This window comes from Episyrphus balteatus, chromosome 1 (assembly GCF_945859705.1).
Source record: "Episyrphus balteatus chromosome 1, idEpiBalt1.1, whole genome shotgun sequence".
Taxonomy (NCBI): Eukaryota; Metazoa; Arthropoda; class Insecta; order Diptera; family Syrphidae; genus Episyrphus; species Episyrphus balteatus.
In genome coordinates, this window is record NC_079134.1 from 25,508,962 (window position 1) to 25,523,063 (window position 14,102).

General features: G+C 30.0%; 1 protein-coding gene across 1 annotated transcript in view; it reads left to right on the plus strand.

Moving 5' to 3' along the window:
* The window catches only part of LOC129907891 (uncharacterized), a 163,319-nt gene that overhangs the window by 129,122 nt on the left and 20,095 nt on the right, over positions 1–14,102 (plus strand). The window contains exon 2 of the mRNA XM_055984373.1: positions 11,145–11,353. Coding sequence (XP_055840348.1) covers positions 11,145–11,353 — 209 coding nt within the window. The remainder of the gene's footprint in view (positions 1–11,144; positions 11,354–14,102) is intronic.

Here is a 14,102-nt window from a genome sequence, read left to right on the forward strand (position 1 = left end):
CTGTAGTAAAAAAATCAATTCTCTACGATTTCACGTTTAGATTTTAGTTCAAATTTCACCTTTCCGTTTTAACCCTGTTTACCCTATTAAATGACGGAATTTTTAAAAATCCTTCATTTGGATTAAGCTTTAGGTTATTATTTTTCAAATAAGCTATAGAAGATTTTTTTATCTCTAATAGTTTATTTTTAATTTTGAATTGAAATTTTTTCCGCACTGCGAAAGTGCGAGAGTGTAACGTTAGAAAATGGCGTCACATTTTTGTGGTGGCTGCCATGATTCATCGATTTATAAGACGTTATCACGTCAAAATTAAAAAATAACAAAAGTATGTGAGAAACAACTATAAGTTTTGTACAATCTTCATCTAAAAATATTTATCACAATCATGTATGAACGATATCTAAAAAAAATACCTGGAATTTTTTGAATGCATAAAAAAGCAACAATTTGTTAACCATTAACTTCTTTTCAATTTATGTTTTTATATTACAATCTTCTATAAATTTGTATAATACTAGAAAATGTATTATTTCAGTTTTTATTATATGCTTCAATCATAAATATATGCCTACTAAAAAATATTTAATTTCTTAAAGAAGCCGACCTCGTTAAAATTTAAAACTGAGATTAACAATCTTTCTTAAACTTTCAGCACAATAAAAAAAAGTATCCACAGTTCTCTTAAATTATTGCATCAACTTTTAAAATGAGCAAAAATAGTATTAAAATTTATTTAGCTGTAAATATTTATTTAAGTGAGACATGTTTCGGGGTCACTGTGGCGTATGTGTATTATTTTTTGAGTTTTTTTTTTTTCTTTAATCTATAACTAATTTTAAAAGAATATTTTTCATAACTTACAACAGTTACTGCAACTTTATACAAAACAAAAACAAAAATGTGGGCTTTTGTGGACCTTATGATAACAAAATTCTTTTTGACACGAATTTAATAGACACATAAGCAATAAGCAGCCTTCGAACAAACAGAGAGTTCTTTCTTGACTATTTTACCCAGGGATGATGGTGAGTGTGTCTCTGTTCTGCATAAACAACAAAGTTGAGTATTCCTCATGCATGCACAACATATTGCACATGCATCCTGTGTGACATGGCGTAAACCAGTAAAAAAAAAAAAAAAACCATCATGATAAGCAAGTTCCATATAGGAAGGTAGACTATAAAGTTGAGAAAGGAAACAAGAATGGTATACCTTTAAGTATAAGGCATGCAGAGAGCGGTACACATGCTAGGAAAGGCTATATAGTAGAACGACAGGATAGTATTCTAAAATGGCATTGAGTAGCTTGCTTACGTTTTTAGCAAAAGAAGGTCTCTGCCAGAACTGACTAGCTATACAATATGGCGGTGGTGCGCGGTTGGTTGGCTTGGAATTTGAGCCGGGCTTCCTTGGAAATCGTTTTTATGCATGGATAATGCTGCAGATGTGTGCATTGTTTATAATGACTTACCCTTAAAACTTCCATTACATGCACGAAAGGAGTTAAAGTGTGGGGGGGATTTCGATTTGGGTATGGAACTGTGGTGAACGTATGGAAAGCATCTGAGCTTTTTTTTTATAAAAAAAAAAAAAAAAACATCAATAGAAACACCATCAGCAGCCCTCTTGTCAAAGTTATCTACGTTCTCCTGTATTATATTCACTTTTTTGATGAGATAGATACTTTGAACACTCTCCCTGCTATGCTGCACTGGTTCGAAGCAGGAATTCAACTAAATGGAAATGTAGATATAACAATATCATCTGTTTATGTGTCTTCATTCGACGTAGCACTAACCAGCAACGCCACCTACCGCCACCGTAGAGTGCATGTGATTAGATAAGAGAGACAATAGCCTGGATGAAGACATGCGGGATTTTGATGAGAAAGAGAGAGAGAGAAGGCATCAGGAGAGAGGGAAGGAAAATCAATTTTGTTCACCATTTGCAGTTTGCAATTTGCATAATAAGGTCGTTTTGCTCAATTTGCATGCGAATGGGAATAATATAAAGGAAACGGGGTGGGTTTTGGGGGATTATATGTGTGTAGGGAGTGACACCCTATAGAATTTTGTGTGTGACTATGACTAGGGTGCTCATTTCTGAGCGCATATATGCGGGGAGTTTTGGTTTGATATAGTGTCAAAGGTATATTAAATCCTGCATTTTCTTTCTCTTCCTTGGATATAAATTATTTTTTTTACTTTTTAGTCCTTGTTTTCATTTTATGCGTTAAACCTTTATGGTATCTTTGCTTATATATCTATGTATGTGTGTTGTCTTTTGTGTAACTCAATTTTGTCTTTTGCCAGTTTTTCTAGGTGTATAATGTGTATATCTATTTTATTCATAACTCTTTTGGATTTCAAATTATGTTATCGAGTTTATTCTGATTCCTAGTAAAAGTTGACAATCTATGAATGTGTCGGTAATAACTATGTATGTGTGGTTTATTCTGACTTGTCATATATATTTTATTATAAATTTATTATCAAGCATTTAAATTTTTGATAGCTTGTTTAAGATTCTGTGAAAACAAAAAAAAAAAACGTTTATGGTTCAAATTAATATTTCGTTTAAGATTTAGATATATTGAGTGAAACTCGCAACAGAGGAGAGAGACCCTAAAAGGTAGGAAAAGTTAGAAATAAAACCCACTATTTAACTAAGAGAAAGAAAAGTGGTTAACCCCTTGTAACCCAACATCGTAAATTTTAAAATTAATAATGTAAATCGAAAGGGCTTTAGCTATAATAAAACACGTATTTTTAAAAAATTCAATAAATTCATTATTTGCTCAGTTATTTCGAAATTTACGCAGTAAAAAAAAAAGTTTAAATAATTTATTTTTGTATATAAATGCAAAAATTCAAACAAAAAGGTATCTAATATTTATTTTTAGGCGCATTCCTAAAATCCAAAAATAAAACCCCGTTAGTTTATGCACGAAAAATATTTTTTCTGAATTTCGTAGTTTTTACATAAATTTGCTTGTTTTCCAAAAAAGCCAAACTTTCAACATTAACTGCCAATTAAAAACTACACCCAGAGAAAAAACGCATAGTAATTTTTAATCCGTTCTACATTGAATCAATGGTGAAAAATATATTAATTAATTTTCTAAAAAGTCGTCCTATGCTTAACTTACAGTTTGTCACATCAATTTTTATAAGTGAGATGGCACAGTGGTAAAGCACAAGCTTGTCAACCCAGGTATAGCTGGTTCGATCCCCAGCGGATGCCAGTTTTACTTTTTTATTTTTTTAATGTGTAAACAACTTTGATTTAATGTGTGAACAACTTTGATTTAATGTGTGAACAACTTTGATTTAAAGTGTGCTACTTTGATTCAATCATTTTCCACTTTAGGCTAAAAATGTAGTGATTTTCCATTGATTCAAAGTGGTTTAGATTGATTTTACGTTGTTTTTTGGCTCAGTGTATTGGTGCTGTTTATTTGAAATATGGCGCATTATTTCGATAAAGCAATTCTTAAAGATTATGTAAGAAAAGCTTTAAAAGAATAAAAATATGTTTTTTACAGCTTTTTGGCGATCTTTTTCGGTTTGTTACAGAAATGTCACATGGGGCTACAAGGGGTTAAGAATTCTGTCAGATTGATAATAGTTATAATATTAAGCAATACGGGAAGAATCACCTAAAGAAGGGATTTAACCTGAATGTAACCAAGGCAACCAATTTATAGCAACGATTTTTTTGACGTGATAACGTCTTATAAATCGATGAACCACTATCACAGTGCGGCAACAAATTTCAATTCAAAATTAAAAATAAACTATTAGAGATACAAAAATCTTCTATAGCTTATTTGAAAAATAATAACCTAAAGCTTAATCCAAATGAAGGAAGGTAAAACGGAAAGATGAAATTTGGGCTAAAATCTAAACGCGAAGTCGTAGAGAATTGATTTCTTTTGGTATAGATAGATGAGATTAATTTAAGAATAACTGCATTTAAGAAAAAATTTTGAAACTAAACTACAACGTTTTGTTCGAACGTTGTACACGTGTTGGGGCTATGACAAAATGATGATTTTGGGTAAAGGAAATTTTTTTTGACAATTCTGAAGATGCCAGGTAAAAGATGAGGGAAAAAAAATGAGGCTTCTGATACGGATTTTTAACTACGACTATATGTGTGTGAAGTTTTAATCATTTTCGTAAACACAATTTTGAGATAACATTCTAATATAATTACCTTTCATTTGGTATATCACACATAACACTAGACTAACTACAAAAATTCTAACTTCTCTTGTAGCCATCTTTGAAATGAGATTGATACGCCATATGAAAGGTGAAATAATAAGCTTTCACATGGTATATATTTTTTTATAGGTTGTCAAACAAAAAAATTGATTCCATAGCCTGGGAACATAAAAATAAATGTTTTTTTTTTTTTCTTTTTTTTTAATGAAATTTGATCGAGTTCAAAAAATTCTAGTTCTTTTTGTAGATATCTCATAGAATTTATCGATACATATTTTGAGCTAAGACAATAAACTTTCAGACGGTACCTATAAAATTTTTACAGGTTGTTAGGGAAAAAAAATGGAATTAATGACGTGAGAAGATAAAAATTCATGTTTTCTCTGCTTTTTTTTGATGAAAATGATTGTTTTCAATAAATTATTTTTATACTTTTTGCGCATTGTAAAAATTTAAAAATTGTTTTATTATCTAGAAGAAGCTTTTAAAATAAAAAAATTAATATAATGAGAAAAGAAAAAAGGTAATTTTTTGTAGCTTTTTCTTGTAAATTATTATTGTTTGAAATAAATAAACGCTTCAATTGACTCATTTTAAAAGCACACAACCTGTTTTCTTACGACGTTATCATTGTAAAATCATCGTCCGTAAACCGGCTTTTTTTTTTTAAATCGGTTAAAGGAGTGATTTTGTTTTTTTTTTTTGTACAAAGGTGTAATTTTTGAATTTATAGGATTTTTCCGAAGAGACCTGTTATTTAACCTAGAAAATCCCCAATTTTATAGAAGGGATATGTGGTGTTATCGAAGTAAGCACAAAAACGGTAAATATGTTACTGCAGGTGGACAATTCCATTAATTCTGACAAAAAGGATGATAAATATGTGCAACATTCTAAATGCTTTTCCTAGAAAGCTATGAACTTTTTCTATCCACATTTTTTGCATACATAACTTAGTTTATACTTATTAATTCTCTTGTATAAACTATTTTTTATGCATATCACCAATTGTCACAGAATTATTGTCTGATTCTCGAGTATTGGAAGCTTCCTCAAAAAATTTCTAAGAAGCCCAAATGAATTGCATGGCATCATGTCCCTATCATTATCTGTTGAAAATCCATGATGAGTGTGCAGACTAGTCCAAGAGAAGCTGCATTTTTCATTACTTACAAGTGAATTTATTTTCATGCATGTTTAAAAGTTTACATACGCTTCTGTTCTGTTTTGTATCCATCGACTATTTTTGAATTTATACAATTTTTTTAAGTGCTTGGTTATTTTAAGAAAATTTTCTCAAATAAATCTCAAAACTTCACAACTAATATGATGATTTATTTAAAATAAATGATTTGGAAGTTATTACCGGATCCAAGTGGTTCCAACTCCATAGTGGATTGTTTGAAAATAAAAAAAAAAATACATCACTAAATTAATTTGCATGGATTGTGACTTTCTCCCATAAAAAAAAACTCTGCATAAAACTTATTAAGTTCATTTACATTGTTATTAGCCTCAGGAAAACCTAAGAAAAAATTCCTTTTTTCTTTTTGTTTAAATTCCATCAACACGAATATATTCCTTGAATAATTTCCCCCACACAATGCATTTTGTTACTCTTATTCCATTAAAAGCTTTTGTTTTCTTCACATCACAATGTTTTTCGATTAGAATTTTCCACTACTTTCAACCACAACATAGGTAGTAACATATTTCTAGCTTAACTCATAACTGCCATGTCCAAGTTTTCATTCCAGATACCGTTTCTCGTAAACCATTTCCGCCTAGCCAAATGGCATTAAGCTATAGTAATTATTTAGTGGGTTTTCGGTTCGTGTCGTTGTTGCCACCAATGTGCAGATTAATACTATACCGTAAAAGGGGGAACTAAATGAACGAAAGCTTATGACAATATGTGAACAGGACTCGAATTTGTTCCTTGTTATATCTCTTCTCTTGTGTGTGCATATAAATAGGTCGAAGGAAACATATTTACAAAAAAAAAACTATTCAACACTCCATATAAGGTAGAAGATCCTATCATCATCAAACTAATAAAAGCAGTGTCTTTATACCTAAAGAAGTGAGGTGTTATACTCGTATACACCTATGTTTGTAGATATGTGGAGCAGGAGCAGTTAACTTGTAAGCAGCTTGCAGCAAAAGCATTATGGTGTGTTACCTGCTAGGTATGAGAGTTGAGGTACCAACATAATATTTTTGTGCTATGGTATGTCCTGTTCAGCCCTATTCTGTCCAAAAAAGGCAGAGGCAAACACACAACGACGATGACGTTGGGAGGAAATCCTTAATCCTTACATATTGTACGGTGTTTCTAGCTTATAGTCTTCCTACTCAAGCGGAAGTAGAATATGAGAAAGCTTTCATGTCCTTTTGTTGGTGTTTTTTTTTTCAATTTTTTTTTTTTTTTGATTCTAGCAGTTTTTACACTCTATATGCACCAACCTAGAATGTAATGATTGCAAAAACTTTATGTGTGCAGGATATTATTCAGGCTTTTCCATTTCTGCACCTGGATTTGATTACCACAATTTTTGTTAGAATCATATATTTGCACTCCCATATAGAATGACATGAGATAGCTTTTCACTGTCATGAATGCTTGTTTATGGGTCAAGTAAAGATATTGAGACTCATAAAGAATCTTTAAGAAGATATAGAACACAGTTGTGAAAAAAAAGCTTAAAAATAAAATTTGGAAAAACTTAAAAATGCTAAGTGTCCGGTTTTTTTTTACTGAATAATTTTTAAAGAAGAAATAAAATAAAGTATAAAAACAAGAAAATACTCTTAATTTTGTTTGTTTGTTTTCTGGACTTTTTGGACTCAGAAAAATTTTGTTAGATGATTAAAAAAAGTTGAACAATTGACAGTAAAGATTCAGAAAGTTTAAATAGGAATTTGGAAATTTCCTTTTTTAATTTAATGGAGAGTGGTAAAACTGTAACTACATTACATCTTCTAAGAGAGAGTCGGACAAAATCCCGAATCCAGAAAACCCATAATCGCAAAAATCCAAAATCTTAAAAACCCGCACAGTTCTGAAAACCCAAAATCTAAAAAAAAAAAAAAAAACAAAATACAGAAAGGTGAAAATCCTGAAAATTAAACAGGAAAAGTTAAAAAAAACTCTAAAAAATCCCGAAAAAATATATGAAATGAAAAAAATTGCGTACATTTTTCATTTTATAAACATATTTGTTCTATAGAAAAAGTATAATTAAAAAGTATTGATTTCGTGTACATATAAAAAAAAATCGAAGTTTTAATCAAAAGCGACATTACGATGATGGAGAAGATGAAAAAAGTGGTTTTCGTCATGCTGTCCGACAGTCTGTGCGTCTATCTGTACATCGAGCTAGGGAATAAGCAGATGGATGGATTTGCTTGAAATTTGGTACAAATGATTTTTGCGTAATTTTTTATTTTTTTAATACATACATATCTCCTTTTTAACATATATCTCCTATATAACGTTTTCGAGGTATTGCAATTTTCGCGCAAACGGCTCTAACAATTTTGATTGAATTTGGTGTACGTATTAGTCTTATTGATTCCAACAAAACTGCGTTTTTCTCAAAAAATGCGGAGAACGGAAATATGGCGTTTTCGTTTTTTGCCAAAATTTTTGCATATATTTGATCAATTTCGTTCAAAATTTAAAGACAAGTATTACTTATCATTTTGAAGAGTAAAAACAAAAATATTAACAAAAAAGTTAAAAAAAAAATTGAAGAATTTAATTTTTTAACTTTCGATTTTATTTTATTTTGATTTTTTTTTTTTTTCGAAACTTAACAAAATCATAAATTTCAAAAAGATATTTAAGATGTCAATACTTTCAACTACATACAAGAGCAAGAGTGACCCAGTCGTGCATTTTATCCCATTCGTTATTTTCAGTTTTCTGGATTTTCAAGATTATGATTTTTCGGGATTTTTGATTTTCTATATTTTGTGTTTTCTCTATTTTAGAATTTGGGTTTTTGATGTTTTGACCTCTGCCACATCTTTAAGCAACTGTTTCGAGTTTATTATTTTAGATAGTGGAGGCTGCCGGACAAAAAAAAAAAACAATAATTCCAAATTCCAAAAAACCAATCTTTCGCGACCATCGAACGACGAATAAATGAAAACAAGTGATTTTAGACACTTTTTAAGCCCTATTTGCCACAAATCCTCAAAAAATCAATGAAATTATAGTTATTATAATGCATTTATTCACTTTTTGATACAAAATATTAATACATTTTAGTTGGTACGAACTGTCAGACTATATTCGCGTTCCACACAATCCACATTCCCAACGAACAAAATTTTCGCACGTCCTTAAATTCAAAAATCATTCTTAAGTGATTCGATCCGTCTTTTAAGCCTGTAGCTCCTTATACAGACAGACAGGCATCCTGATAGATTATAACTTGATAATATAAGGGCCATAATATTATTTGATGTCTAAAAATGTGTTCCTTTGCTTTTTGTTAGAATTTCACTTTTCAAGAGGAAAAAGTACAAATTAGAGAAAAAAGCTATAGTAAGTTATAAGTCGACAATAGACCCAAATTTTGTTTGAATTGTTTGCAAATAACGGTAACGCTGTGGTCTTTCAGAGTAACGCAATTGCTTTTCATACAAAATATGGCTGTCCCAGAGCATTACCACTGAGTTACTTCATTTGTGAAATTAGTACCTATAAACGAAATTTTAATTATTTTTATTCTTATACAGTGTTTGACAGTAACAACATTTTTCATGCTTGTTTTTTCAATTAAGTTCATATTTATGATATTAGAAGAAACTTACAACTGCGTTACTACTCCATTACGTTACCATAAAGATTGAATTGGTAACAAAGTTGATTTTAATTTATTTTTAAGTTATTAAATTTAACAAAGTAAGGTTTTACTGTAAATGTCATTAATTTATTAAAATTTGAACAATTCTTACTACGTTCGTTGGCACTATGATAACCACTGCGTTACATTTTCGACCACAGTTTCTCATAGCATTTCTGATATGATTTGATTTGCTTGTTTAAAAATGTCTTTGTTTCATCCAGTCCTCATAGAATTTTGTCGAGCACAATTTTTTAATACAGAATTTTGAATTAACATAATTTTCGAACATTATCCCGAATCTCCATTAGAATAACACAATTGAAAAATTTTTAAAGGTCAAGTTCAAATACAAGAACATGACTTTCAAAACCTTAGTAGGTATATCTTAAAAATAATTACTTCTTGGAAATTGTCAAACAAAATTTCGATCTATTTTGAAAAAAAAAAATGAATTCCTTGAATTTTGATAAATATTTTAGGATTATCTTCAAAGTAAATATGTCTTCATTTCAATAAAAATTAAGGTAATAAAAAGGATTCTTCGAAAACCATATAGATACCTACATAAGTTATTCAAATTGTTCTTAGAAAAAAAAACCTCTTCATTTTAATGCAATATATTTCCTGATTCGCAGAAAAAAAAATAAGCAATAAGAAAAAAAAATTGTATCTCATTTTTCATTCCTAATGGAAAATCCTTGTACGAAAAATTTCTCATCAATTCCACGTGCCTCCCAAATGGCCCACGGTTACCTGTCATCAAAATGCAAAAAAAAAAAAAATTGAAAAAAAACTCGCTATACAAATTCCATTACCCATTTACAAACAGCTAAGGAAAAAACCAACCCCCTCCCGCCTTTATTTTTGCTAGCTTCGTTCAACCTCAAATTCCCAAAAGGTATTTAGGACATATCAGGTAATATTTCAATCCCAACATATCGCATCGCAGCCTTTCAATGTAGATTATTATGTAGAAGAAGAAGAAGAAGTGAAAAAAAGTTCTTTATAAATTCTGTATGTTTGCATGTGTACATGTGGGCTCATTAATTTTGTATGGTTAGTTTCTCACAGTGTGTTTGAGGCTGATGTTCTATTGAGGCCAAATTAAATAAAAATTGACAAAAAAATATTAAAAAAAAAAAAAAAAATATTTCAAAAAAAAAAAAAAACCAACAAAATGTCAACACAGGAGTATAAGGATCTAACAAGGACTCCCTTATATATATGTGTCCATCATCGTGTGGTTTAGATAGCCAACTAGTAATCAAATCAATTCAATTTCACTCACCTGTAAGGTCACAAGGTTTAAGCCTGCCTGCCTACACGTTGTTGTTAGATACCATATACCTCAGGACATGGCTCGAAGGACATTTTACAGTAAAATCACACATACACAAGAGGGCCGTTCGTCGTAATTGCTGAAAAGCCAAATGGAAAAAAAAAAACATAGAAATGCCTTTGTCATACCCAAAGTACTGAGTAATTCAAATGAAATCCTAAAGTGCCTCCTGCTTGCTCAGGCTCACTCACTCTCTGTGTGTTCGTTAACTAAAGGACGACTTTTTGTTGCTCAATGGATATTGATTTTTAGTTTTTCAACTTTTTTTTTCTAATTTTTTTTTTTTCTAATTGAAAAAAAATCTGACGGTGCATTTTCGTACTGAAAACGAAAACGCGTGTAGAGGAAACTTTTATTTGAAAAAGGGGTTTTCCAAAAAAAAGGGGTACCCACCTTTTAATCGTTTACAAAAAAAAAAGAACATAAATGCACTCTCATGGATAGCGCTCTGTAACGCTGGCTGCTTCGCGCACCGCCTCTAAGGACAATCCATTAACTAAATTAACGGCCTGGAACCAAATCTGCTCGCAATTTCAACTCATTATTCATTCAGAAGCTTGTCTTTTTCTCTTCGCGACTGTGTAAGCTTAAGCCTTTTACATTTTACAACAACAACAACAAAAAAAAAAACCCAACATATTTGCATTACTCTGACATAAAACTTCCATTTTCCATTTCTAATTCTAATTTTGTTGTTATTTTTTTCTTTTATAGATTTGGCCAATGGGATTACAATGACCGAGTTGAAAATACCAAATCACATTATGCGTTTTAAGACAGCAGTCCTTGGATGTCGATACAGTTTGGATGGCGAATCATTGTATTCGGTGAAATGGTACAAGGACGGGTATGAATTCTATCGATATTTGCCGAGGGATTCACCACCAGGACAGGCGTTTCCATTACCCGGTGTGAATATTGATGTAAGTTTTTTTTTTTATTTTCTTTGAAAGAATGATTGTGTCTCGTGAGAGACAATGAATAAAATATATTTTATGTGAACATTGTTTATTCAAATGTGATGATGATGATTATCATGATGGTAATGATGATGATTATTATTATAGACAGACACGTTATTTTGTGACCTTTGTTAGGAAAATGGAAAAGTTTTAAAGTGTAAGGATTTTGGAATTTTTCTTTTAAACAAGAAGAAATTTTGCGATGATATAATGTGGATAAATAAAATTGATTAAGATGGATGGATTCTCATCGATCGAATAAATAATAATTTGATGCGAAATTTAAAGATTAGATTTTATGATTGGAAGATAAATTTTGGGTCTAAGATTTGTTCCATTTTTTTTTTTTTTTTTTTTTTCAGAAGAGTACAAAGACTTAAATGATTCGCACAAACTTGGTTTTTCAACTAGTATTGCATAAATTCTTAAAACTTTTGACATACAAATTTAGTAAATGTAAAAAAAATAAAAAAAATTTAACTCTTTCTTAAAAAAAAAAATTCAATGAATTTCATCTGAAAAAAGGATTGTTTCCTTTTATGTAGATGCATTTAAAGAAAAATAATAATAATAAAAAAAAATATCAAAAGATAGACCATTCTAAAATATGTATTTATCAAAATCGTTTTAGACAGTTTGGCGAAAATTTTAAGCGTTCTAGAGGAAAGATACAAAAAAAAAAAAAAACAACTTCAAAAGTTCAAAAATATTTGGAAAAAAAATGTAAAGAAGACCTAAACTACTGATGCGATTCAGTTAAAAACTGGTACCTATTTTCTGTTTTTGAGAGACTACCTAGAGAAGAATTTGAAATTTTATTTTTTGGACTAAAACTAAAACGATTACTACCAATTGATCAAAATTAAAAATCTAATTTTTCTTAAAAAGCGATTTAACGATTTTGAATTAAAAAAAAATACCTATGTTAATTTAAATGAAAAATAAAATACTTTAAACCATTAGTGGAGCAACTTAAGCATACGATATTATTACAGAGCCAATTTTGATGATTTCTGTTCCTAAACGTCGCGTCGTCGCACAGTGTGCAATTTTGCCAATCTAGCAGTACTTAATTCTAATTCCAAGTAAACTTAATTTTTTTGATGCAAACCAGCTTAATTTTGTTAAGTATTGTATTTCTACAAGGGTTTTATTGATTTTTAAAAATAATATATCTAACTATATGTCCAATATGTGGTATACGAGTACAAAATGTACCACAATGGGTGGGGAAGAGCCGACATCGAGCAAACGATTTTGGGAGTTGGTTCTTAAACTGTCTCTATTTCGAAAACGAAGCAAAATATCGAAAAATTTTATTTAATCTTTTTGTCTTATTTTGCCAACAAGAATCTAAAAAAGTCATTTTCAATTTGTAAAAATGTGATGTGCGATTTTTCAAAAGATCAAAAAATTGGTTTTTGGCCTATGTACCTGAACAAAAAAAAAATTTTGTATGGGGTCAGCAGTCTAAAGCATGGAAAGTAAACGAATTCTAACACAGAATATACCAAGAAAGTTACAGAACACAATAAAAAAACATCACTTTTAAGGACTTCAAACAAACGACTTTTTTTTTTATTTGTAAGTTCACAAAAAAATTACTTACCCTGAGAAGTTCTAATATATATTACCAAAAATAAATAAAATAAATTTAATTTACACAACTTATTTTCCACTTGACCACGCTGTTATCAACTTGACACAAGAAGCTTCAATTTTTTTTTCTCTTGAACCAAGCTGATGTTTGTGATTCTGTTGAACGGTAAATACAGTTGTTTTCTTGTTTTTTTTTAACACTCTATTGCCAGAGGTTTTACCTTTCATATGATACCAATTTTGTCGCATTTGAGAGACATTTATTTTTGATTAAAGTTCCGCTAGATTGGCAAAATTACACACTGTGCGTCGGTCGGTCGGTAATAAAAAATACTTTAACCTCTATTTTATCAGTAAAATATAAGTTTATCTTTCAAAAATTGTCAGCCACATTTGATGTGAGTTTACTTCAGAAGAGAAAAATTTGACTTTATTGAGAAAAATATTGAAAAGAGTCAAGTTAAGTTTTTGTAATTAAATTTTTTCACAAAATTCTGAGTTTGAGGACCATTTTTTTTGAAGAACATCTCATTCAGTTTACTTGATTTTAGTTTAACAGATAGGAATAAACTAATACTGGCTTTGTAAAAATGTATACCTTAATAATGTATGTGCTGTCGTTGTGTTGTACTTAATACTTTTTTTACTTGCTCTATAGGGCAGTATTGGTTTCGTGTCGAAAAAAAAAAAAATTGAGGTTTTAATCAAAACCAACATTACGATGATGGAGAATTCCGAAAAAGTGGGTCCCGCAATTCCGTCCGTGCGTCTGTGCGTCCATCTGAACACATTTCCACAGCCTAAACGGGTGGATGTTTTTTCTTAAAAATTGGTACAGATGATTTTTTTGGAATTCTGAAAGTTGTTTTTTTTTTTTTTTTTGTTTTTTTATATCTCGTTTAGAACGTAGGTATACCTCCCATACAAAAAAATACGATATTACGAATTTATCGAAAACGGCTCTAACGATTTTGATTAAACTTTGTATACGTAATATTTAAAGCAGTGGCAATATAACTGCATTTTTATTTTTTCTCAAAAAAGTCAAATAACAAAAAAAATTTTTTTTTCATTTAACAAAATTTTGCCCTAAATGTCGGCTCTTCCCCAA